At 40.8% G+C, this 24,434-nt stretch overlaps 3 protein-coding genes across 3 annotated transcripts; 2 read left to right on the top strand and 1 right to left on the bottom strand.

Annotated features, from left to right (window-relative positions):
- Nucleotides 1–8,785: 8,785 nt before the first annotated feature.
- On the top strand, nt 8,786–11,068 carry dmbx1a (diencephalon/mesencephalon homeobox 1a; the record flags this gene model as incomplete). Its single annotated transcript, XM_079232614.1, has 4 exons — nt 8,786–8,939; nt 9,212–9,390; nt 10,097–10,496; nt 10,626–11,068. 4 exons carry the CDS (start codon nt 8,786–8,788, stop codon nt 11,066–11,068), a joined length of 1,176 nt encoding a protein of 391 aa, XP_079088740.1.
- A 7,161-nt stretch (nt 11,069–18,229) lies between these two features.
- On the bottom strand, nt 18,230–21,313 carry nsun4 (NOP2/Sun RNA methyltransferase 4; the record flags this gene model as incomplete). The annotated part of the gene is made up of 8 exons (XM_079218631.1): nt 18,230–18,373; nt 18,592–18,724; nt 18,965–19,089; nt 19,193–19,353; nt 19,447–19,601; nt 19,871–20,045; nt 20,582–20,801; nt 21,221–21,313. 8 exons carry the CDS (start codon nt 21,311–21,313, stop codon nt 18,230–18,232), a joined length of 1,206 nt encoding a protein of 401 aa, XP_079074757.1.
- Nucleotides 21,314–21,466: 153 nt separating this feature from the next.
- LOC306736531 (cytochrome b-c1 complex subunit 6, mitochondrial-like) lies at nt 21,467–24,325 on the top strand. Its single transcript, XM_079218177.1, has 4 exons — nt 21,467–21,604; nt 22,049–22,111; nt 23,673–23,834; nt 23,996–24,325. The coding sequence occupies exons 1-4, from the start codon at nt 21,557–21,559 to the stop codon at nt 24,026–24,028; spliced, it is 306 nt and encodes a 101-aa protein (XP_079074303.1). The 5' UTR covers nt 21,467–21,556; the 3' UTR covers nt 24,029–24,325.
- Nucleotides 24,326–24,434: the final 109 nt, after the last annotated feature.

Here is a 24,434-nt window from a genome sequence, read left to right on the forward strand (position 1 = left end):
AGGGCAACAATGACACAATCCCTTATGCTCATTCCTGTAATACGCTGTGAAGAGGAGGATTTATACTTTATTTTGGTGGAATGCATCCAGGCTGCTTCTCCGTCTGCCTGCCTCTTTGGGAAACATTTTCCTCCTCCTGAGGCCAGGTGTAATCCCTGCACAGAGGAAACAGAGATGCCTTCAGCCAACGGCTGATCAGCCTTATAATGGTTCAAGTATTACGAGTCATGCCACCAAAGGGAACATTCCTTCAATCCAGTTGAACGCTACACTCTCTCTCTGCAGAGTATTGTATGGCTGCTTGTTGGATTTCTCTCTGACTACTCTGCTCGTCTCCTGGTCTGAGTTGGATTGCATTGGATTGTCTTAATTGTCTCTAATGGCTAAATTGTCCCAACTATTTGCTTCATTAACTCTGTGTTAGCTCTATTAAGAAGGAACGGAGCCGGAGAGGAGACGGTAATTGAGAGTGTTAATGAAGGCAACATGATGAGTGCCATGCTGAAAGTAAAAGCGAGCTTTTACTTTTGATACTTTTGACACTTTTGACAGATTGGTGGAGCATTTTATTCTGATAAGATTCTCAATTAAATTACATTTTAAAAAGGTAAAAAAGGCTTTTTCAAATGGAAAATCATAGCCAAAATGAATCAATTTCTCAACACAATGTCATATTCAACACATTGAAAGATCATTTAACATTTTAGTGTCAGTATTCACATTTTTTGAAAATGAAATGACATTTGCAATAACACACAAATATATATACACATGTTGATGTACCCTAAAAGGCAGCAGGTATCAGCTGGTATCACCACCTATCCCTCAGAGCTCCGACTAAAACCGTCAGACTTGAGCTCACAGTCTGCTAAACCCAGCTCCAGATTATGGTTTGATTGTCCGTATAGTCGAGCAGACACAGTGGGATTGTAGTAAAGACAGATGTTTTAGAGGACGTGAAAGGATTCGGGCTCCAGCAGAGCTTAAGTTTTGTCATCGTTTTTAAGATTTGGCCTCATGAACCCGTTTCTTTAATTGGAATCTGGGTTTTAGGAGGCCACACCTTGTGTCAATATTAGCAGAGGGAATAAGAGGAAAGGCCACACCTCAGTCAAACCGTATTTAGAATATACAGCTTTCAACTTGTGTAGAGATATCACTGGTGGATAGTTCGGACATGTTTTGACTGTGACACACAAATCTAAAGACTTTAAAAAGTGGAACTATACTGAAATAAAAAATATTGAATACTGAGAGTATACTTTTTCTCAGTATAATTGGACGAGTATTTGCCCAAAAACAACAGATCACTCATGGAGATAGTACAATTATAGGGCGATGTTACTGAAATGTAAAGGAAAAATATGCGTTTCATCTTTTAATTTGTTATGACAGTGGTTGAATGTTATTTGAATTAGCTGATAATGTAGATTATGGACAGGAAACCCAGAGCATCTTTGAGAATGATAAAGGAAACCCTAAACAAATTGGAGGTTTTTTAGGAAATGCTTCATACCTGTAAAAACACAAGCAGATAATTCACATTATGGGCTTAGTTTTAAAGATTTCAGCTTGGTTTTCAAAATTAAAAAACTTTAGGCCTAACTAATACCCAAATATGTACAAAAAGGTGGCCCTACAACCAAAAATGAAGTCACAAAATTGGAAACTGCTATCACTCTCAGTTGTTTGACCGGGGTTACCAAACAACTAACGCTATTTAAGTTTAGTGATAGCCATAGAAATTCAAACCTGTATTTCCAATTAATTATGGATAGCATTTTATCAGTTTTTCGTCTATATTTCTGTTAAATTATGTGTACGTATAAGCAAAAGTTAAGTGTGTTGCTAACAGCTGTACTCTCTTCCACCGTGACGTTTCAGTTATCTTCACCCAACAGCTTCCTGCAGTAAGAGTCTTCTCATAATACATTTCGGTCTGATTTAAAAGACGTTAATATAATTTCTTCACATATACAGTATTCCAAATATTATTCATGGTTCATTCCAGTCGTAAAGCAGTTAGTGAACACATGTGAAAGTTCCTCCATGCAGGTGAAAGCTTGTCAGTATTACTTAGCTCTTCTAGGAAACTTAGACCCTCCCTGTATGATCTTTCTAGTTCAATCCTTCAGTGTGTGAGATTTTACCAAGTCTCTCTCTCTCCCTCTCCCTCTCTCTCTCCCTCTCCAGTTGTTCCTCTCTTTTTTTCAACACATAGGTGGATTAAGGCAGAGGGGCTTTTGTTTAGATAAAGCGAAGGATTAGGGAGAGATTTGCCCCCATAAAGTTGTGGGCTTAATGGGCCTTTTATCCCTGCATGTCCCTAAAGCTGTGTTGCCTCTGGATTAGGACGATACAATGGGGCCCCTTGTGCAGAGGGATCCGGGCCAGAGAGAGAGAGAGAGAGAGGAGAGAAGGCAAGAAAAAGAAATGAGACAGAAGGACAGAGACAAGGGAGAAAAGAGTCAAGAAGAAAGAGAGAAGGGGATAGATGGACAGAAAAAAGGGGGAATTAGGCATCTTTTAGAGGAAACTGACAGGTGGAAAACTTTTAGAGGAGGGATTTGCAGAGGAGATCCTGAGATCTTGTCACCAATCGAAGGGATTTCAGCAGGATTCAGAGGTGTTGTGCTGACAATAAAGCAAAAAAAACTGTTGAGGCCTTTTTAAATTCAGGGGGGGCGGGATCTTTTTTTAAATAAATAGGAAAGCGGGTCTTACTGTTGAAGTGCTGCTAATAATGTGTCTAAGAAGTGGCTCCTGGCAAATTGCTTTGTTATTCTTGTCAAAAAAGGTCTCCGCAAGAAGTCGATTTTAAACTACACATCAAAATGATTAATTGCCCTGGGATGAACAGATGCTGAAATACCCTTGAATGGTGCCAGGGAGGCTTGCTGGATTGCAGACCTAATGTATTCATGAAGTTGCCAAAATATCATTAAGAGTATTAATTAGCTATTAGTGAGCAGAATTCACCGGCATTAAAGATGGTTTTGTTTCTCATACCTTTATCAAATACTGACTGAGACCAGAGGAGAAAGTACACTTTATATATATTATTACAGGGAAGAAAATTATTTTGAAAGGGTTAAACCTGACATGAAATCAATGAAGAACATAGATGTGTCCTTGACCAGATGTTTAGGAATCTATTCCCTTTTCTGATGTTAAATCTACATGAGGTTATGACTTTTGAGGGGAAGATCCGAGCAACCCAAGTTCCTTTGTCAAATTAACATTTTTTATTTATTTTGGGTTGTTCGTCAACTGGAGGTCATTGTTTACCCACCTTATATTCAGCAGTGCATGATGGGTACAGGGGTAAGGGGAGTTGTTTTTTGGCGTTTAAGCCCTTCAGATGCGCTGGACAGCTCTAGTCGCGCTAAGGAGCTTTAGGTGGAGAGGCGCTGAGAAGAAACTCTTTCTCGCTTTAATTGCTTTAGAGACGGTCCTCACAAAGAGACAGTGGCCAGATTTACCTCCCGTTTAAGTTCTTATTTCCATTGGTTCACAAGTTAATCCTTTTTCTTTCTCAGACCTCGGAGAAAAACCGAGTGAGCCCATACCAAGGCGACAGAAACCAGAGAGGCACACGAGTTTCTCCAGACGACGGAAAAGACTTTGAAGCACAGGGGAAAAGTTGTAGGTGGTTAAAAACAAACAGATTTAGAAAGAAAGACGCACCAGGGAGATGGTATTTAATAACAACAACACCAATAATAATAACAATATTAATAATAATTTGTCATAATAAACCTAATTATTTGTATGGCCGCAAAAATGTAAATAAACACCCAATACATCACCAGAGATAATACATATATATATATATATATATATATATATATATATATATAGTTTTCTATCTTAAATTTGAGCAAAAAGATCACATCGAATAATCTGTTGTGATGACAGCGGAGATCTCACGTTGTGGTTTGGACGTATCAAGAATGTACCGCAGGAGTTACAATCTTGTTCATGTCTTTCTCTTCGTTTATGTCTTTAGTGTTTTGTATTTAATCAATGTTTTGAGTGTTTGAGTGGTGTTTAGCTAAGCTATTGTACAAAATATAAGATTTTTTTAAATATAAAGTATATTTTATATTAAAATAGCCCCACCTCTCTCTCACACACACACACGCACGCACGCACGCACACACACCTTTGATTGTCTTTTAACAGTCTTGCTGCGCGTCAAAACGCATGGACATAAATATTCTCTATTCCATGACATCTTGTGTCTACTGTTCAGGGAGAATCATGGTCAGAGATAAAACTGCGTTATAGGCCAAGCACTTTCCCAAAGAATCTACCAACAAAATATGCAAGCTTTACATTAAACGGCTACTTTACGCTGCCCTTAATTCCCTACCTAAACGGTTTTGCTCCGGGAGAAGAAATCTTCTCTAAAAACCCTTCAAGAAGAGAAGGGCATTATTGCCCTAATCCTCTTACCCGCAGTCATTTTAAGACAGGGGTGTTGGGAGGCTGAGATGGCGTCTTGTCTTCCCTATCCCATCCCAAATCCTCCCAGGCCGGGGAGAGTCTAAAGGCAGCGCCCTGGCATCTATTAGGCATCTCTCTAAAGTCTCTCTCCTCCAGTGGAATGGAGCAAAAAGCCGAAAAGCAAACACATTTAAGATTGGTTGCTTTTCCTCACAAAAACTAGGCAATTGGATTCATGATCCAAGTGCATACAAGCAGTTTGGGATATGAAAAAACAAAAACATATGTTATTATACTACACACCTCTGCGCATGTTTAAAATGTTATGACAAAGTGTTTTTCATATATTAGAAAAGCTTGCAGAACAAATTTATTCGCTTGTTGAAAGTGTGAGCGTATAAAATCTATACAATAATTCACAAAGTTACAGCCGATTTTTAAAGAAATAAAATGAATCATATTGATCACTAATTAATATCTACACCTTTTTTGCAAAAAAAACGGAGCCATTAAAAAGCTTCAATCTTCACATGTGGGGATGTTTATCGATGTCAATAAAAAAAGCATGTGGACATAATGTGCTTAAAGTGATCATATTTGAAAATAACACCAGAAGTCTGCCACTGAACGATCAGTGATCTTATTGACTTGACTGACAGCCCGGAGAGCCAATAGAAAGACAGCATGACCCCCGCGAAGCTCTCCTTAAAATGCCTCCACCGGGCTCTCGCGCACCAGCAGATGGCGGCTTCCCACTTCTGCGCGAGACCGAGAATTCACAACTAGGAGCAGGTGGAGCGCGAGCGGACGGACTTGAAGTGAAGCAACAAACTGGAGGACTTTGTATCTCACTATCGGACAAAAGGACGGAAAAAGTGGGCATTCAGAACAACAACAACAACAACAACAACAACAACAACAACAACATAACTAGGCAGCTGCAGGAGCAGAAGAGAGAGCTGGGAGTTGAGGATTGTCTGTGCCGGGAAAGACTTCTGTAGAGGTAAACAAAACTACAACTTCTGTCAATCTCTTAAAACGCTTTTCTCATTGTTGCGTTAAACCATGTTGTTCAAAAATGCTTTAATGTGCATGTTACATTGTTTTAGCATCTGTATCAGCTTTGTCTCTGAGGTACGTGTGCGTGTGTAAGTGTAAAACAACATAGCAGCCTGTATCCACGAGAGATTTAAATCATAAATTATTGTTTTTTAACTTAATTTCAGTGGAGAGCAATTCCGTCGGTGGAAATGCAGAAATAATGTTATGATAAATCTCGTATTTTAAAGTTTCAGTATAAGCTCGCGTGAGAACTATAGCGTACAATTCACAACGTGAACACATTACAAATAATACAAACCCAAAATAAGATGGCTAACCCTTAACAAGCACCGGCTTTTTATGCACGAGCTCAAACATGACACCCCAAATAAAAGGGGCTCCAGTTCGCCACTCATGTTGGTTAAATACGTGACCCTGTTTATGAGCCTCTTCTTTGGAGTTTACTATTTTAAAAGAAAGTGCTACACATTTACAGAAGACACCTGAAAGGTTTTTCTCCTTTTTTTGTCCAAAATGTTCCGCTTATGTCTGGCCTGCAGCCTTGTTTCAGAATAAAGATGCCGTCGCAGTGGCATTTGGATTTGAAAATGCTTTAACAAACAATTCAATCTTAGATATCGAAATACCTTTACATTTCTATCAGACAATCAAAGACACGTTCCTCGGCCTCTGACAGGTCACATGTGACACAGCGAGGAGCAGACATTTCGACCTGAAATTTAGTGGGATCAAAGAGTTGCACTGTACGCTAATTTACATAATGACGGTCTGATAATGGAAGCATCGCGCAGAGGAGGGCGCAGTGCCCGGAGCAGAGAGCTATGGAGGACAATCACCGCGCTGACAGCTCAGTGATGAGCTATTGTGCTGCATGTGATATGGGCAGCAGGATACACGCTATAAGCAGAATGGCAGTGGTAAATATAAAAGGGGTAAAGCATGGTAATCACGAGGAGACAGGCTTTAAAGATAAGAAGTTTACTTGCGGGCCAAACTGTTTAAAATCATGTTGCTGAGATCGAGACGTTTCTATTTGCAGATTATTGCATTTAGCAAAAAGAGAGATTAAATATCGATGGCAGACGTTTCAGCCCTTGAACTTTCATCGGGTAAACTGATCAAATTGATTTAGCTTTTGAGGAATGTTTGTGAAATGTTTTGTTTAATCCAATTATAGCGTACACATTCACTTTCAGAGAAAACAGAAATGGAAAGAAAAAAACGCAATTAAGAAAAGTCGTTGGCCTATAACTAGAACACGCACGCACACTTTTTCCCACACGGGCACGCACACGCGCAGACTTCAACCCGGAGCTAAGCACCACAGTCCCGCTCTACGTCCGTCGGTGTCAGCGTTGATGATAAATGGAGGGCCTCGCAGTCGAAACCTATTTGCACTTCCATTAGACGAGGAGCCAAATGGGGATCAACATGCATATTTTTACCCGCGGAGAGGCCATACATCTCAGCCAAAACGTTGCCCCGGGGCGATGGGATAAGAGGCCGCCAGAGAGGGGGAAGGGAGGGGGGCATTCAAATCAAATACTTGGGGGAGTAAAGTAAATGTTTAGCGAAGCACCTTCTGTCCCGACGAATTAAACTATTCCCCACTGCCCTCTGATCACATTCATCAGCCGCCGCGACACTTAATAGGCTGGGAATGGGCACTGCGGGCATCATACACACACGCACGCACACACACGCACGCACGCAGACGCACGCAGACACACACACACACACACACACACACACACACACACACACACACACACACACACACACACACTAAAAATCGTATGGATAGAAACAACTGCAGTTGTTTCTAAGGCATGCCTTTTACAAGAACGACCACCCGGTCTTTTCTGTTTGATAAAATATTTTTACGATTGCTTAATTTGCCTATTTGAAGACATTGTTATAATTTCAAAATTGTTATTATTATCCTCATCATTGTTGTTATTATTATTATTATTATTATTATTATTATTATAGTAGCTATTATTATGAATGTGTCATAATTTAGTGCTTTATACTGGAATTGAATGTTTAAATTTGGCATTTGATTGTTAAATGATTGATCAAAAGATGTCAATTAGGTTTTGTAAGAGTATGACCAGGGTCAAATTAACATAAATTAAATTTCAAATTACAACGAATATCCTGCATATTTTCAGATAACGGAGCACTCTACACGGTTACATTGCAATTGTTGACATTTACTGCATCGATCTACACGAAGAAAGCATTGTTAATTTGTCAAATTGAATGGACTATAACACAAACGATAACCGGATAATTCAAGAACATTATTTCTCCGGATACCGTATCCTGTCATACAGGAGAACGATGTGTATATTTTCCCTGTGGTCTCTCTGTAATACTTATAATAACTGGTGGGCCTCAGTTATATTCCTTCCCGTACTAATACATATCTATCGGGTCCTCGAGCGCTTCATCATGAACATCTCGGTCGTGAAGGAGAACTACAAAATAGAGTTTGGGACATTGCTGCCATGTGAAAGATTCTGATTTGGATGTTTAATTTAAGGAATGAATCTGTTTGGAACATCAAAGATGCACGTTTCAATGCTTAAATGTAAATTATAAATAACACCAAATTACACAACATCATTTGCAAAGTTTAGTTAAATGTTGCAGGAAACTAAAAGTGAAAAAGTCAGTCACTAAATCTGAACAGCACTTGCGTAATCATAGCCTATTAAAAAATAATCCTGCTATCCGGTTGCAGTTTTTGTCACCGAGACACGAAACAAATCTCTTTATTTAATTTCCCAACACATTTCATCATCGCCTTGATCTGTCAATGCAACCCTTCCAGTGGGGATTTGGCTTCTCCGGGATCAAATCACGACGTGAATAAATTCATGACTAAGGCCTCAGTCACGGTTCATTATGGGAACGAGCGATAATTACCCCAATTAAAAGTCTTTTGTATAATTAATGGCTTGAACATAGCGATAATTGGATGTTAATAGATAACACTTTTGTCTGAGTGCGCACATTAAAATCTATTGGCCCTTCAGCGCGAGGACCTGTCATTTGGGTGCCATAAAACATTTTTTTTTAAAAGCCCGTGTGTCACAGCCTAAATATATGATGTTGCTCCTCTTATCAAAACGGAGGATTGGTTTAATAAGATCACGTGTTCAGCGTGTCCATCAGCAGCCACGCGCCCATAGCAGTGACCTCCCCTTCCTTCCACTATTTGAAACTCACCATCTCTCTTCCGTTCCGCAGGTAGTGACCCCTCGCCATGCAGCACTACGGGGTGAACGGCTACTCTCTGCACGCCATGAACTCCCTCAGCGCCATGTACAACCTGCACCAGCAGGCAGCGCAACAGGCGCAGCACGCGCCCGACTACCGGCCGTCCGTGCACGCGCTCACACTGGCAGAGAGACTAGCTGGTAATTAAGTGCACGCTCACACACAAACTTCTCTTTGGCTCAACACTTATTTCCTATTTTATGAGATTTTTCTCCAGCAGTAAATAACATGGGCCTGCGCAATAATGGTAATAATCCACTTCCGGTTGATTTAATGAGATTATAATTAGTGCATGAAGGCGTTATAGTAGCTGACGTTCATGCAAATAAAGTAAGGTGTCATGGACCCAGCATGCCCAGTTAAATAAACTTTCCGTGTGTGTGTTTCCTTTCCAACGGCTGCGCATTTCAAGACATCATCTTGGAGGCTCGCTACGGCTCTCAGCACCGCAAACAGCGCCGGAGTCGCACGGCCTTCACCGCACAGCAGCTGGAAGCGCTGGAGAAGACTTTCCAGAAGACTCACTACCCGGATGTGGTGATGAGGGAGCGGCTGGCCATGTGCACCAACCTGCCGGAAGCCCGTGTGCAGGTATGTCTCTAAAGGAGAAACACTGTGCAGTAGAGAGAGAGAGAGAGAGAGTGAGGGAGAGAGAGAGAGAGGGAGAGAGAGAGAGAGAGTGTGTGTGAGTGAGTGAGTGAGTGAGTTAGTCAACATAGTTTCAAAGGATCTCAATTGGGTGTTTATTACAAATATCCCTCATATTATTTATGTGATTGTAGGATTTTTATCTTATGGACAAAAGTTGTTTGCACAGTATCAACCTAAATATGTGGGGGTGGACATAGTCTATTAATTGGGAAGGCAATTATTTGGTTGGATGTAAAGAATATAAATAATAATCATAATAGAAAGACCGGCCTGCTTTACATTATTGCTTCGTTCATCAAAACACACGGCTTGAATTGAATTGTTTTCATTATAATAATGTACAGTCAGTATATTATTATAATGAAAACAATTTTTTGGGGGGGTTGAGCCTCGGCTGGCAATTAAACTACTTTTGTTAAAACTTTCAATTTGATTATGATAATTTGCTTTTAAATGAGGTAATTCTGTTACAGAATTGTGGACGTGCTCAATATTGCTGTCAAATATTTACTTTTTGCAAATTTTATTTGCCCCTCAATCATTTGATGCTGACTGAAATCAATCAGTCCCTCTGATAGCTTACATCCACTACATCTCTTCTGCTGGTTCTCTATCTAACTTGGCCTCTTCTCCTCTCTGCCATCAGGTTTGGTTCAAAAACCGCAGGGCCAAATTCCGTAAGAAGCAGCGCAGCCTCCAGAAGGAGCAGCTTCAGAAGCAGAAGGAGGCTTCAGGGGAAGGAGGAAGCGAGAAGGAGGACGCATCTCCCTCCACAACAATCCTTCCTGACACCCAGCTCCCTCCTTCATCTTCCGCCTCCTCCTCTTCTTCTCTGGAGACAGAGGGTCCTGTTGTTCGTCCTGTGCCGCTGGACATGGAGCTGAACGTCACATCAGCAGAACACTCTGGTAGTGAGTCAGCGACGGAGGACAACGCCACAGATAAGGAGAACGAGAGTAAATCTCAGAGAGTGGAGACAAAGTGTGAGAGAGCAGTGACTCCTGAGGACATTTCTCCAGCTTGCAAAAGACTCAGCCCTAAACCAGGTAAAAGAGCATGACTCTACTCTGCCAAGGTGCTTCACAAACTTGTTTCAACATCCCTCACCTGTACGACTGTAAGCATCAGCTGACTGTTATAATTCACTTTCTAAATCACCTCTTCTCTCTGTCCAGACTCTCCCCTGGTCTCTCCGTCCTTGACCCCCTCCTCCTCCTCCAGCAGCGGCCTGGCCAGCGGTGGTCCTCTCTCTCAGAGTCATTCTTATTCTTCCTCCCCTCTCAGCCTGTTTCGTCTGCAGGAGCAGTTCCGCCAGCACATGGCCGCCACCAACAACCTGGTGCACTACCCTGCCTTTGACCTCTCTGCCCCATCTTCACTCCCCTACTTGGGAATGAATGTTAACATGCCCCCCGCGCCGCTGGGCTCTCTGCCCTGCCCGTCCTACTACCAGTCCCTGTCCCATCACGCCCAGCAGGTGTGGAGCAGCCCGCTACTGCAGGCCTCGGCTGCAGGCGGCCTCACCAGCCACAACAGCAAGACCACAAGCATCGAGAACCTCCGTCTGAGGGCTAAACAGCATGCTGCCTCGCTGGGACTGGACACGATGTCTAACTGAGAATCAGATTGTATGGATGACAATGTAAACTAGGCCAGAGCCTCGGCCCACACATCACCCATCCCACTGCGTGTCTGTGATAGTTCTTTAGGAGTCGTATAGTGACCCCTTCACAAGTACATGGCCGCAGGACATGCAGAGATGTCCAAAAATAAAACATGCCGTCATGCACTGGACCTACAGAACGACATTTAGCAGCTTTTTAAAGCCGACACTTCAACAGCTGGTTTGACTCCTCTTAGCTTCAGTTGCAGCTCAAGGTCCAAAAGTGTAACCTCGGAAAAAGAGAATCCATAAGATATAAAACATTGCTATTAGAATGAAATGGATCAAATAAATGTCCCAACTCAGAGGACAGTTAAAGTATTCTTGATTTACACAGCTGATGATGGATGCACTCTGTTTGAAAGACAATGCAAATTATGTTTACAAGAAAAATGTGAATAAATGAGGCACTTTTGAAAGAACTGGGATCGTTGGTCGGGAGAAAAAAAACGTATCGCTCGTGCAACAAAGACAACATTTCTGTCACAGGACCCCCTGACATTTCAATTGAGCAACATAGTTATGCATATAGCATGTACTACATAACAGCACATAAATAAAACATAAACTTCAAGTCATGTTGTCCTCAACAGCATAATTAAAAGTGACTAATTTACCAGTTTAATGGCCAGTAATATGCCACTTTGTACAGAGGCTAGCTTGATAATGAGAAAATGATTTCAGTGACTACATTCTCAAAGCCTTTAATTACATTTTGCCCTGGGCTGAGGGAGCTGGGGGAAATGAAATTAAGAACATGCATACCATTTAAGACCGAGGAAACAGCCAATTAAGGTAGCAACGTGATTCACTTTACCGCGAGTGGATCCATTTCATGTGAAAACAAAATATGTTAAACAAATTTGGACGTTTGGATAAATGCTTTGACCCATATTTTGTCAGCATTTATTCTCGCCTTAATATTCTCTTGGGGAAACATGCGGCTTTTCACTGAAAGTCAGACTGACTGATAGCACTTGATGAGGAGAATCACACACGTCTCTGATGTTTTCTGTTAATGTGTTTGGAAGATAATGTCTTCATATGAAAGAAATGCACATTATTTTAATATGTAAAATACAAAAAAAGTCTATCTATTAATGTTTACTGGTAAGGTCATTGTAAAGTTCCTATTATGTTGTATTATTGATAAGGGACTCTGATAAAATTCCTTTAGCTGTCAAATTGTAAGATTGTATTTGCTGAGCTCACCAGCAGCCCCGTCTCCCTCCTCCCTTGGTTGTCTGTGTAACGATCCCGGGTTAATTCAAATTTTAAATGTGTTCAGTTTCTGCACTTTGCGAGAAAGAAACAATTGAACAAATGTGGATTTCTGGAAATCTGTCTCCTCCTGTCTGGCAAAAGTCAAAGAAAGTGAACAGATTTCAGTGAATTGACCGGAGTCCTCTGTGTACTGCTGTCTGGACTCTATTTGAGTTCTGTTGTTGCTATTATTCTAATGATGCCCCGTCTCTGTCAAACTACTTGGTCCAGTGATAGATAGATTTATAATGGTTGAGGAGAGAGTGAGGATAAGCAGTGTTGTTTCCTTTACCTCTCTCTAACAATGTAGACTTGTTGTTGTAAAATAATCGCAAATAAAAACATTGCTTGAAGATCTTTATAAAGAAGACTATCTGTGCTGCATATTTACAAAGTATGGGGTATAGTGTTCTACAGATACATCTGAAATATCAAGACAAAACAGGAAGAGGAAAAAGAGGGAAATTAAGAGAACAATTAAATAAAAGAAGAATATAGATACAATGTATGAGATATGCATGGAGACCAGAAAAAGAACAACGTAAACTGAAAAATAAAAAAAAGCTGCATGGAGACATAAGCCATCCCCAATGAATAAGCAGGCCATTATCCTGAAGAATGACGGCCTGGGGCGGTGATTATGCTGCTATTATATCTTTAACAGCATGGTTTGTCAAAACGCACGGACCCCCACCCCAACCCTGCTCCTACACACACACTCAAACACATGCGGGGCAATCAGGCTTCTCACATTCAAAACTGTGCCCTTTCTCTTCCCACGGTAAACTTTACGTAGCTGTGACATTGCTCTGCTGTTAATTGAATCAGCCTTTAACATATATTTCCCCTTTGGTGCGTGTAAATAACAAATGCACTGCTGCATCGAGCAATTTCACCGACCGTTATGAATGACCACTATCCAACAAGCAGGTATAGAGGATAATGATCTCACCAGATTAGCAGCGTTAATGTGGATGTTCCACCGCACCCTAACCTTTTTGTGCTGTATTACACCACATACATGTGTGTCCTCCGCCAAGGGCGTCCTGGTCATGTGACTGATAAGATTGTGGTGTGCAGCAGAAGTAAATGTCCTTGTTATCCAGGCGTAGGAATCTGTTCAAGTATACACGGCAGGATTTCCTCCCATGGGGCTCTGTAGCAGAGAAAATAACACAATACTCTTGTTCCAAATGTTCCCTCTTTTTTTAATACCCAACCCCCAAACACACACACACACACACACACACACACACACACACACACACACACACACACACACACACACACACACACACACACACACACACACACACACACACACCCTGGGGGTTGAACAGGGATTGCTAGATTGTACTGCTGCAGGGTCAAGTGTGTTGAGCCCTTGATGCTGGATCAGGTGCTTCCATCTCTAACACTCAGGGCTGTATATTCACCACCGTACCCCCATAACCACCTATTAATAGGCACAAATGCACCCCCATCTACTTTCCTTTAAGCAAGTGATGACATGTGGTTATTTGTGTGAGAGTGTGTGAGGTCTGAAATAATTTGCCCAATACATTGTGGCAGCAATATGAAGATATGAACCCAATACTTTAATCATGTCATATAGTCCGACTTTAAGATTTTAGTTGTCCTAACTTGTTAAAAAAGTGTTTTATAAAAGTATACACTTTAATATTGTATTGTACACTTTTCTCTTTGTGCCATATAGAGTTAAGACTGCAGAAATGTTTTACATAGTTTGAAACAAGAAAGGTCTGCTTCTGATTTACATAGGCCCACCGGTTTGCTCGCTTTCTCTCTCTGTCACACACACGCACACACGCACACACGGAGCAAGTCCCCCACACAAAAATCACAGTGTACCATTCAATCAGTGCTTTTTTTCTCCCTCCTCTCATGGTTCTCTTAAAGGTTTTAACCATGGTGAGAATGAAAAGTGCCAGCATTAGAAACCTCGGCCCATTGAGGAGGTGACAGGGTCTGCCAGAATATGATCCTAATCCTGTTTCCAGCATTCTTTTAGCCCACTGGCATTGCCATTTCGCTGCATATTCTCTAAGCTGTCAGGTCCAGGGAAATCCCTCTAATAGTGCATTGCTCAGATACACATCAAAGCCCTCCTGGAAACCACCAGCAGCAACTTCAGGGAGAGGGAAGCGCAATACAATGAGGCTCACAGCTGCACATTCACATGCAAAAAAAGCAAAAACTTGCTTGAGAACTTAATGCTCAAATAAATAAAACTCATACATGATGCTTGATACACCAGCAATCCTTGACCTTTTTTGACCTTTTAATTTCTGACTTTAATCGTAATATCTTTAATAATGGAGAGAGCAGGACACTGATATAGACGGTTATGAAGATAGAAATGATATCAAGCGTCAGACAACAGGTGGCTAAACTGTGTATCCTGGGCCACCCTCCTTTAGTTCCACTTCATCTTCCATTTCTCCTTTTTTTCTTAAACACTCTTACTGCCATCTCGCCCCTCCCTCTGTAATCTTCTTAGAGAGAAGAAAAACCCCATTCTCTCTGTTCTTAATCTGGCTGCAGCCTAAACCTACGGTTGCATTTCCAATGCAGACTTCACTGAGCCAAACAGGAGGGCTCTCAGCCAGTTCATGGAGGACTGAGTCTATCGGAGAATGCTTAGATCAGATATTGAGTTTATGGCTCATATTCAAAGCTTGTTTGAAGTACTATAAAGGACAGTCTGAAGTTATGAGAGGGCACTTTTAGCTATTGACTGCAACAAAAAGTGTGTAAATACGCCATGTGAGATCATCAAATGTTACATACAAGCAAGAGTAGGCTACAATATATGATGCACTATATCTTCTCAGGTCTGTGTGAATAGACACACTCATGGCAGGTAATATCATATCCCCAAGTTGATATGTATTGTTACAGAACACATTTACAGGAAACCGTTAATAGAAAAAGAAGAAGAATCAGAAGAAGTAATTCAGTAAATTCCCCCCAAAGCTACACCCCCAACATGATCAATATTAATACAAAAAAATAAGTATAAAATACAAATTGCTTTCGTTAGTAGTCACAGCTGTCAAGCTAGCAGCTTGTGGAAGACTCCGGTAACCAGCAATTAGTGCGCAGGCAGAATACACACAGTAGACACGCAGGTAGGTCGTCCGATCATTACATCGGGCTGAATGACAGCCACCAATATTGCTTTTTTTTTTTTTTGTCAGAGCATTTGATTCATTGATTGCTGTCGGGATTTAATAAAAATATCTACAAATATAACAAATCATTTTTGAAGAACATTGCCAACCCTTGCTTTGCTACAAATATCATATAAAAGATACATCATTGCAAAAAAATAGTGCCTGCCGATTGATTTGCAACATTGTCCACAGTTGCTTCAAACAGATGTTAAAAAGATTGTTGCCTCAGTATTAATGGTACAAAAATTCCTGAGACAGTTAACACATTATTATTGTATAGCCAACCATCTTATGAACAACAGTACGAGATCATGACAGAATGTAAATGTCCTCCAAAGTGTGAGATCCTGTAAGTCTGCAACTCTATTTGTTTCAATGTTGGGGTAATACTATCTATTGCTTAGTTTAGTGCAATTTAACTAAAGAAAACTAAAGAGAATGAACCTATGCATGTCACCTGCACCTCCGTAGACTTTTGATGGACTGCAATAGTTTCAGTTAAATGTCATACAAATAATCCTTTCACTAAAAGACAACTGGATGTCTGTAAAGGGAAATAGAAATTCAGAAATTGAAAAAGTATAAACTGTCATTTGAAAACTGTTAAAAAGACTATATAGCATTTGTATATCTGCCCTATGGCTAAGAGCAGCAGGGTTCTGCTGGGCTCAGTCTACTCAGTGCATCTGGGACAAAGACCCCCACCTGTGAAATCCCTTCTCCCACCGCCAACTGGGACACACGTCTGCTCTTCACCTCTGGGCTGGAAACCACCACAGCAGGACTAGTAGCATCTGCTTTAAATACACAGACTACAACAGCCTCACAGAGGGTAGCTTCACTAAAGAAAGACGCCTTAATATTCACTTAGACATTGTCTGTGCTGAAGACACAAAACTGACTCCTTGATTTCAACCCATTTAGACAAACAAAGATTAGTTTACGGCATAGGTTAAAGTTTCAATAGCTCCTCCCTGCTGCTGTCATTTAACACACTGTGGGTGCTCAGATTAAAGACAGGGAGTTCATTACTAATGGGGGCAAGATTATTCATTCAGTAAAAGCTTGTGTGGCACGAGGTGAATACATAACACGATTACAGTGTTTTACATGTTTATTATCAAAAAAGCAATGTTGAAATTGTATTTCAAAATGCGACAGAAGCATGGTTGTGGAGTTAAATCCATAATATTCATATTTTTAATACACAGTATATGTCTCCCTAACACAGGCTTACACAGAGGGACACAAATGCACAGCGGTTCATTGGCTAATTCAATAATAAAGCAGACAGCCAGTGGAGTCTATAGACAGGCAGAATAGAGAGTAACTCATCTCTAACAGTCTGCCGTCTCCCGAGTGTTAAAACATGTAAATTTATGTAAGAGCCCATCGGAAACACATATTTACAATACGTTTAGGTAATCACAAGATGTGCGAAGAGGCATTCAAGGCCCTGGAGACGAAAGCAGTCAATACAAAAATAGTTTTTATGTGTCATTAATTCCCTCTGCATTCCCAGATACATCCCCCTTTTACCGCAGTAATACAGTAATCACTCACAATCACACAGAAAATTATCTGCACTCATCTGTGGAATAAAAAAGCGGAAGGGCATAACAGGGAGAGATGTCCCATTTTAGCTCTCTGCTGCCTCTTTAATGTTCATCTGGGAGCCGCATGGCTGCCGTCCGTCCCTGCACGGGGATGGGAGTCGGCTGCTGCACTTGGAGCAGCTTAATGACGGTGGGGTGTAGATGGTGGACTCGTTAGACACACACACACCTTTTTCACGCTACATTGCCTGGCCAGGACAACATAAAGGGTCATCGGCGGTGTGATGGAAAAAGAGGCACCTATCTGCTCACATTAGGCAGTGATAAGAGGAAACATTTCAACTCTGAGTGATGTCAATGCAAAACAGAGTCAATCCAGATATAATAATGAAAGTTTTACAGATTCAAATGTGAGAAATCAAATGGTCAAAAAAGTCATTACCTGCCTGTTCATTATGCCCTCCTTGCATATACCCACATATCGCATTATTAGGCAAAGCCATCAAACCTGATGAATAACCATGGAACAAGCCAACCCCATATTCATTTGAGGCTTAAAGAGAGCTTGTGATTCTGATGGAAATTTGTGTTTCGGTAAAGTGAATTCCAGGATATGCATTCTGGATCTCCTGACAACATATAACCTTAACAGACATAACCTTAGGGCCCTCTAGTGGCCACAGGATACTTTTAATCTTGAGCTACTGTTGCCACCTACAGGTAAAAAGGGAAAACTACAATTAAATAGCTGGTTCACTCCAAAAAACTTTTGTCAAATAAGAGTTTTAACTGACTCTAAATCAAGAGTCCCGTAAATTCAATTTTGAGTTACTGTTGGTTGAGTTAAAAAAGTCTCAATGCTGTACACAATAATAATGTCATGGTCCAGGTCCGTCAACTGGATTATTTGTGCGTTTCTGTCATATTTAACGAACTGTAGCCCAGTGTTTCAACAATCCACCACCATGATGAAAGGTTTTCCTTCAACGATGCTACAGTGGATACAGAAAGACGAGTCAAGAGGATCTTCTTATTAGTCCATAAAGCCGTAACAAAGTCATTCAAATGTCCACAAGCTTTTAGGCAAAGCTGTCACCAGTCTATGTGAGCCTCCGTAGCTTGCACATGTAGATGGGGCCAAAGTTAGCGGCTAAGTGTGGGATGACCATCTCACCCAGGTGGAGGTCAGGAGCGAAGTGAAAGGTTTTCCTAAACATGCATGTGAGGGCACGCAGATCAACAACCTGTAGATTGCAGATATGATCAGGACAAATGGGAGAAAAAGGAAAATAAAAAGGTTAAATTATTCATTGTAATTAGGTTCCTGTGGTCATAATCAGGAAGTCCAGAAATTCCAGAGGTCAGAACCGTAATGATAGTTTATCTTCCACTATCGTCGAGTTTTATCCCCGAATCTCTAATATACAGTTTCTTGTTGACGGTGACGGTGTGTGTGACTGACCTGAAGCTGGATTCCGTGGTTCTCTTGAGCCAAGAAGATTGCCTGTTCCACCACACTCTGGTTCTGGATTTGAGAAAGTGTGCAGGTGGAGAAAAGGATCTCCCCACTTGGACAAGCTGCTTCGATTCCAGCCCTGCAGGATGGAGAAAGGGGTTGTTCACTTCATAAAAAATAAACATGTTAAATTGTAACTTTACTGTATGTATGTATGTATGTATGTATGTATGTATGTATGTATGTATGTATGTATGTATGTATGTATGTATGTATGTATATATATATATATATATATATATATATATATATATATATATATATTGATGTAACTACATAAAAATAACCACACTATCCTTATATTTTCACCAAAACTTACATCAGTAGCTCCAGCTGAAGCTGCGGGAGCTTTCGTCTTTCCCCGGTCCTGCTCTTACTGAATATATTGTTGTCGTCCTCCATGAGTGAATGTCGGTCTGTGGTGCAGGGGACGTCGACGAGGACCTGAAGACAGAATAGAAAAGAGGATGTGGACAAAGTGGTGGTATTTGAATAAAAACAGCACTATTTCAGGCACTGGCCGTATGATTACATGACACTGGCTTACTCTGTCAAAGGTGTTTCTTTCGATTTCTCCCCACTTGGTGCCATCAAAGGTGGTGATGCGTAGTTTCTCGTCAGCTAAAAGCATCTTAGGAACGTAGCTGTTGAGGACTTTTCTCAGTCGCAATGTCCGAGACATGGAGGCGTCATTTACGCACAAATAAGCTTTAAAGCAGACAATGGAGGGTTAACAACAACCGACAGATAGAACAGCAGCACTAAGTGAGGAAGAGAAAAAGATGAGAGCAGTCCTCTTACCTATAGACTGGGTCTGAAGTAAAGCCAAGGTCTTGCCTCCTGGAGCAGCACAGAGGTCAAGCACATTGTGACCTTCTTGGACATCCAGTGCGAGACAAGGCAGCAGAGACGCTGCGTCCATCAGGTAGTAACCCAACAACCCACACATGTCTGGTCTTTAGAGGACAAAAGACAAAGAATTAGAATACACTTCAAATTTTGGTTAATAATTGCCACATCCATGGTTCATCTGGAAGAGAACACAGTTCCCTAAATGTCCAACCACTATGACTTAATAAAACGTATCTAAATATAGAAACTAAACGTATATATGAATATCATGTAACAAACTAACAGGTTGTAAAAGACTATTAACAACATGGCATGCATACAAATATTGTTATTGATTATACGTTTTTGTCCAATAATTAAGGAATAAGCTCACCTAGCAGGCTTGAATCTTGTGATATCCCCTCTTGGAAACACTAAGCACTTGATGTGAGGACTGAGGTGTAGGGGAGATAGCTGCTGGCCATCAATGCCAGATTTCTTAGATATGGAAACACCACTGGATTCCTCATCGACCGCAACCTCAGATTCTTGCTCCAAATATGGCTGAGCTGCAGAAACTATGAAGAATGTAGAACTGATCATATGAGGAGAGATATTGTGCTTTTCAATGAGATAATAAAACATTGTTTAATATTGAACTTTTCAGAGAAGAATGACTTGCAAGTAGCCTTTTGCAATAAATAAAAATACATATTTGTTCCTAATCCCTTAATTTTGCAAACCTTTTTAAAATACAATGATCAACCATTGTTATTGAAATATTATACATCACAAGAAGTGTAAACTACAGTTCACAATCAAAGAAAAATTATGGTTTGAATTATAATACTAGTATATAATTATATTCATTAGTATTTATTTCACTTCCATACGCACTACAACAAAGTAAAAATAAAACAGGATTCAGCACTAATGGTCCTTTACTAGAAAAACATGAGAATAAGCCTCGGAGGAAATCAATACACAACATTGCAATTACATGCAAATAAAGAGGTTTCCATTGGACCACTGACATTTTTTTTCTGCATGCCATGCTTGATATAGCATTAGTAAGTAGATTGAGTCATGGATAATGCACACCTACCTTCTGTATCTGTGTCACTAACGAAGTCTCTGCAGCCCTGGGCTTCCAGGTCTGCCAGAACAGCATCATGGGAGAAATTATTGAGCAGGGCTCCGTATTTCCTCTCCGAGAGCAAGGCGGCTCGGACTGATGGCCACAGCGGCCCCAGCTGGACGCTGTAGGTGGCATCAAAGTGCTGCAGAGCCAGGCTGGTGGGAGGGTGCTTGGTACGTGTGACAGCCTGTCAGAAAGCAGAGAGGTCAAAATACTGATTCAAAATGTTTACTTGATTTGATGTTATATTTTGTGAGTTTAAATAGTTAAGTGAACATGTACAATTGGGGGCAGGGTTTTAACTAGGATGGCCACGGGTAACTGCCATGCTAGTGTACCACTTATATAAAACATGTAGATTGTATTACACAGTATGAGAGAACAGACTCGCCATAACGTTAATTCACTGAGTTCACTGTGATTGGTTACATTTAGCTACAGAATTATAATGTTTTAGTTTTAGAGGGCTAACGTTTTTCCAGCTCTCATTGATTCAATTCGCCATGGTATAGATACCGGTATTTAAAGTCAAAACGTAATACTTTCTCTTAAATACGTACTGTATGCTTATCAACTGCTTTGTCTATTCATGCATTGATAACGTACCCATTTTTCCTTCACTCGGTTTCGTCTTGGCGTTAAACACCTTAAATCTTTAACTTTTCTCAGTAGAAGTCTGGTGTCCAAGAGCAGCGCCATCTTGCCGTGCAACAGCTATTTGATCCGTCGTCGCTCCAAAATCCCAAATAAAGGCTCCGCCGTCATTGATTGGACCAGAGCAACGTCACTAACCACTTTTAACCAATAGGAAACGTTCTAAGGAAACATCCGGTGATCCTTCTCTCCGTTTCTTCCGTCTGAACGACCTCACGTCCTCAACCAACAGCGGTGCAGCTGATCTGTCCTCTGTCTGGATTTTTTGAGAATTTTAGAGCCGTAATCATGGTTTTTGAGAGGAAGATGCTCACGTCCGGCGACCCCGAAGACGAGGTACTGGAAAAAAAGACCGATATATTTGTATTTGTTGTATGCGTGTGTTTGGCCATGTTACGTTACCCAACTCAGCGCAGTAGCCGACTCTGGTCAGTCTGGCGGTGTGTCGGCTCTTTTTGAAGACGTGTAGATATGAACGGTTCTGCCAAAGTGCAACACAAACTGTGCATGAGTTATAGTTTTTATAGATGTCTTCCTCGACTTTACTATGATTGGTCCATGGTAACTCTCTGGTTGCACCAGTGGTACTTCCTGTTGGTTAAGTTATTTGGATGTTCACCACTCTGCTAAAATAGCCTCTAAATTATGAATTAAAATGTTTTAATTGTATCATTATTTATGGATCTATGCTAGTTGTAATACAGCCCATGTACCTTTCAACAAGTATACATGTTCAGCCCAAACTAACTAAATGCCCATTATATTAATGCCCTTGGCTAGGAGGAAGATGGGCCAGCCGAGGAGGAGGAGGAGGAAGAAGAAGAAGAAGAAGAAGACATGGTGGTAAGTTTGAACATCATGGCCCTTTCACTTTATTTTCAATAAAGGGCATCTCTTAGCCTTTCCACATGTATTGTAAACATGTAAAACAAAATGGCATATAAAACTCAGCTATTAACTTGAACGAACATTAACCCTGTTCACACTGTCTGACCAAAGAAATATGCCTCACTTTAAAATCCACAAACAACAGGATACAAGAGGCTGTGTATGGTGGGGACATTCAGGTCAAACAGTATAACACATTGAAAACAGGCTTTTGGAAACATGAGACCCCACTAAACCAAATGGGGGCCTACTCCTAAGAATAAAACCAGCTTGTTATAGGAATCATTGTAGTGGTTTAAGAAAAATTAATGTCACATTTTCCCATAAAATAGAAACAGAAATGCACTTAACCCAAAAAATAGAAACAGAAAATGCAATTAAATAAACAGAAAATCCACTTCATCATTGCCTAAATAAACAGAAAGTGCACTATATCCTATAAAGTTTATCATTTTTCTCTATTCTTCAAAATAGCGATTGTATCGCATGAGTAAAAGTCTCTTGCATCTTTTATCCGACAGCCTGTTCCTCCTTGGGGTCAGAACAATACTGCCCAGGCTGAAAGCCTTTCCACAGTGTTGTAACTTGTTTTATTACATGATTTACTCTTATTGTGAAGAGCATGTAAACAGGAAGTGCTTTTACTTTGAAGGCAGAAAGTACAATGATACGTGCTTGTTGACGCTAACTAATGTTGATGTTACGTGTGGAAAATATATACATGTCAGGTGCAAGAGCGCGTTCTCAATGCTTTAACAGTTGTAATACTGCAGTTCACCAGTAAAGTGATTCCGTTCATACCAGACGTGTCTTGTCCTCATCAGAAGCTCCACGTCATTACAGACAGGTGCACTTGATGGTATTGGAGTGTTGTATTGCTTTGCAATATCCTTAATCCTAGGGAACCTGGAGAGAAGTTGGATCCGGGCACTCAGTCTCCGTCTCATCCATTCTCCGCTTCCCTCCTACGCACCAGCAGCGACGTCACTCAAATCACTCCGATCGAGTTCTGTGATAGACTGTTCATGCAGGAAGTGTCGTGTGACTCGCGCGCCGCTAAAAGAGAACTTTTCGGACTGGTAAAAATGTCTTGAGTAACGCAGGAACGCGCGTTACTGAGGTCTAGTAAAGTAGTGTAGTTACCAATATTGAGTGTAATGCGTTACTTTACTTCGTTACCTATAAGTAATTATGTTACTGTAATCAGTTACTTTGTAACTCGTTACCCAACACTGAATACAGTATACAAAATAAATAAGTAAAAGGTATATTATAGACAAGATCAACTTTATTGACCCCTGGGGGAAGTTCACAAGCTACCGATCAGTATATCAATTCAATTAGCCCCATCTTTACCGGCAGCAACATTAAAGTAATGTAGACATTAACGTATCAATCAATAGTATTATTCACATTAGTGTAAAATGAACAGTTCTACATTTATTACTTTTACTCATGATACTTTAATTATATTTTGAAAAATGTTCTATAATATACCACATTTGTCCCTCTTTAGGATCCTTTAGAAACGATGCGAACCAAGTGTGAGCAGACTGAACACTGTGTGCACTACAAGGAGCGCCTGGAGTCCTGTGAAGCCAGAGTTGGCTCCAAATCCAGCACCTCTGAAGAATGCACAGAAGAATTTTTTGACTTTCTGCATGCACGGGACCATTGTGTAAGTGGCACAAACAGGGTGGGAGGAGAGGAAAAATACAATGTGCACTTCCTTTCAGTGACCAAATGGCATGAGAAAGCAGACTGCATGTGACTTGATTTGCATTTTTCCTCCAAAAAATAAATAAAAAAGGCTGATTATGTTCTCCTTTCTCTTTATAGGTGGCACACAAGCTGTTCCATCACGTGAAATAACCTTCCTGGCCAGCTCCGCGTGCAGCTGTAAAATAATCACGATTGCTCTGTTCTCCTGTGCATCATGTAAAAGAAGTTTCTTGGATTCCTGGACTAAATACATGTCACCCTTTCCGTATACAGTGCACACTTGTGGATGGGGTCAGAGGCACTGCTTGTAGGTAATGAGGGCTTAATCATTCTCACTGGTCGGTTAATTTGCAATGGCAAACATGCTGCTCTGCAATGCATCTTTCTATTCAGGTTTGGCCATGGATTCATTGCTCCATCCGGAAAATAAATATTCTTTATTCTTTATTTAGCGTGTTTGAGTTGCATCATTGTTACACTTGATTACTCTGATACAAGTGAACGTTTACTCGGGGCACAATGTATAAAGCCCAAGAGAATGTTTTCAGTTGTGGTT

This window comes from Taurulus bubalis (assembly GCF_910589615.1).
Source record: "Taurulus bubalis genome assembly, chromosome: 1".
Lineage (NCBI taxonomy): Eukaryota > Metazoa > Chordata > Actinopteri > Perciformes > Cottidae > Taurulus > Taurulus bubalis.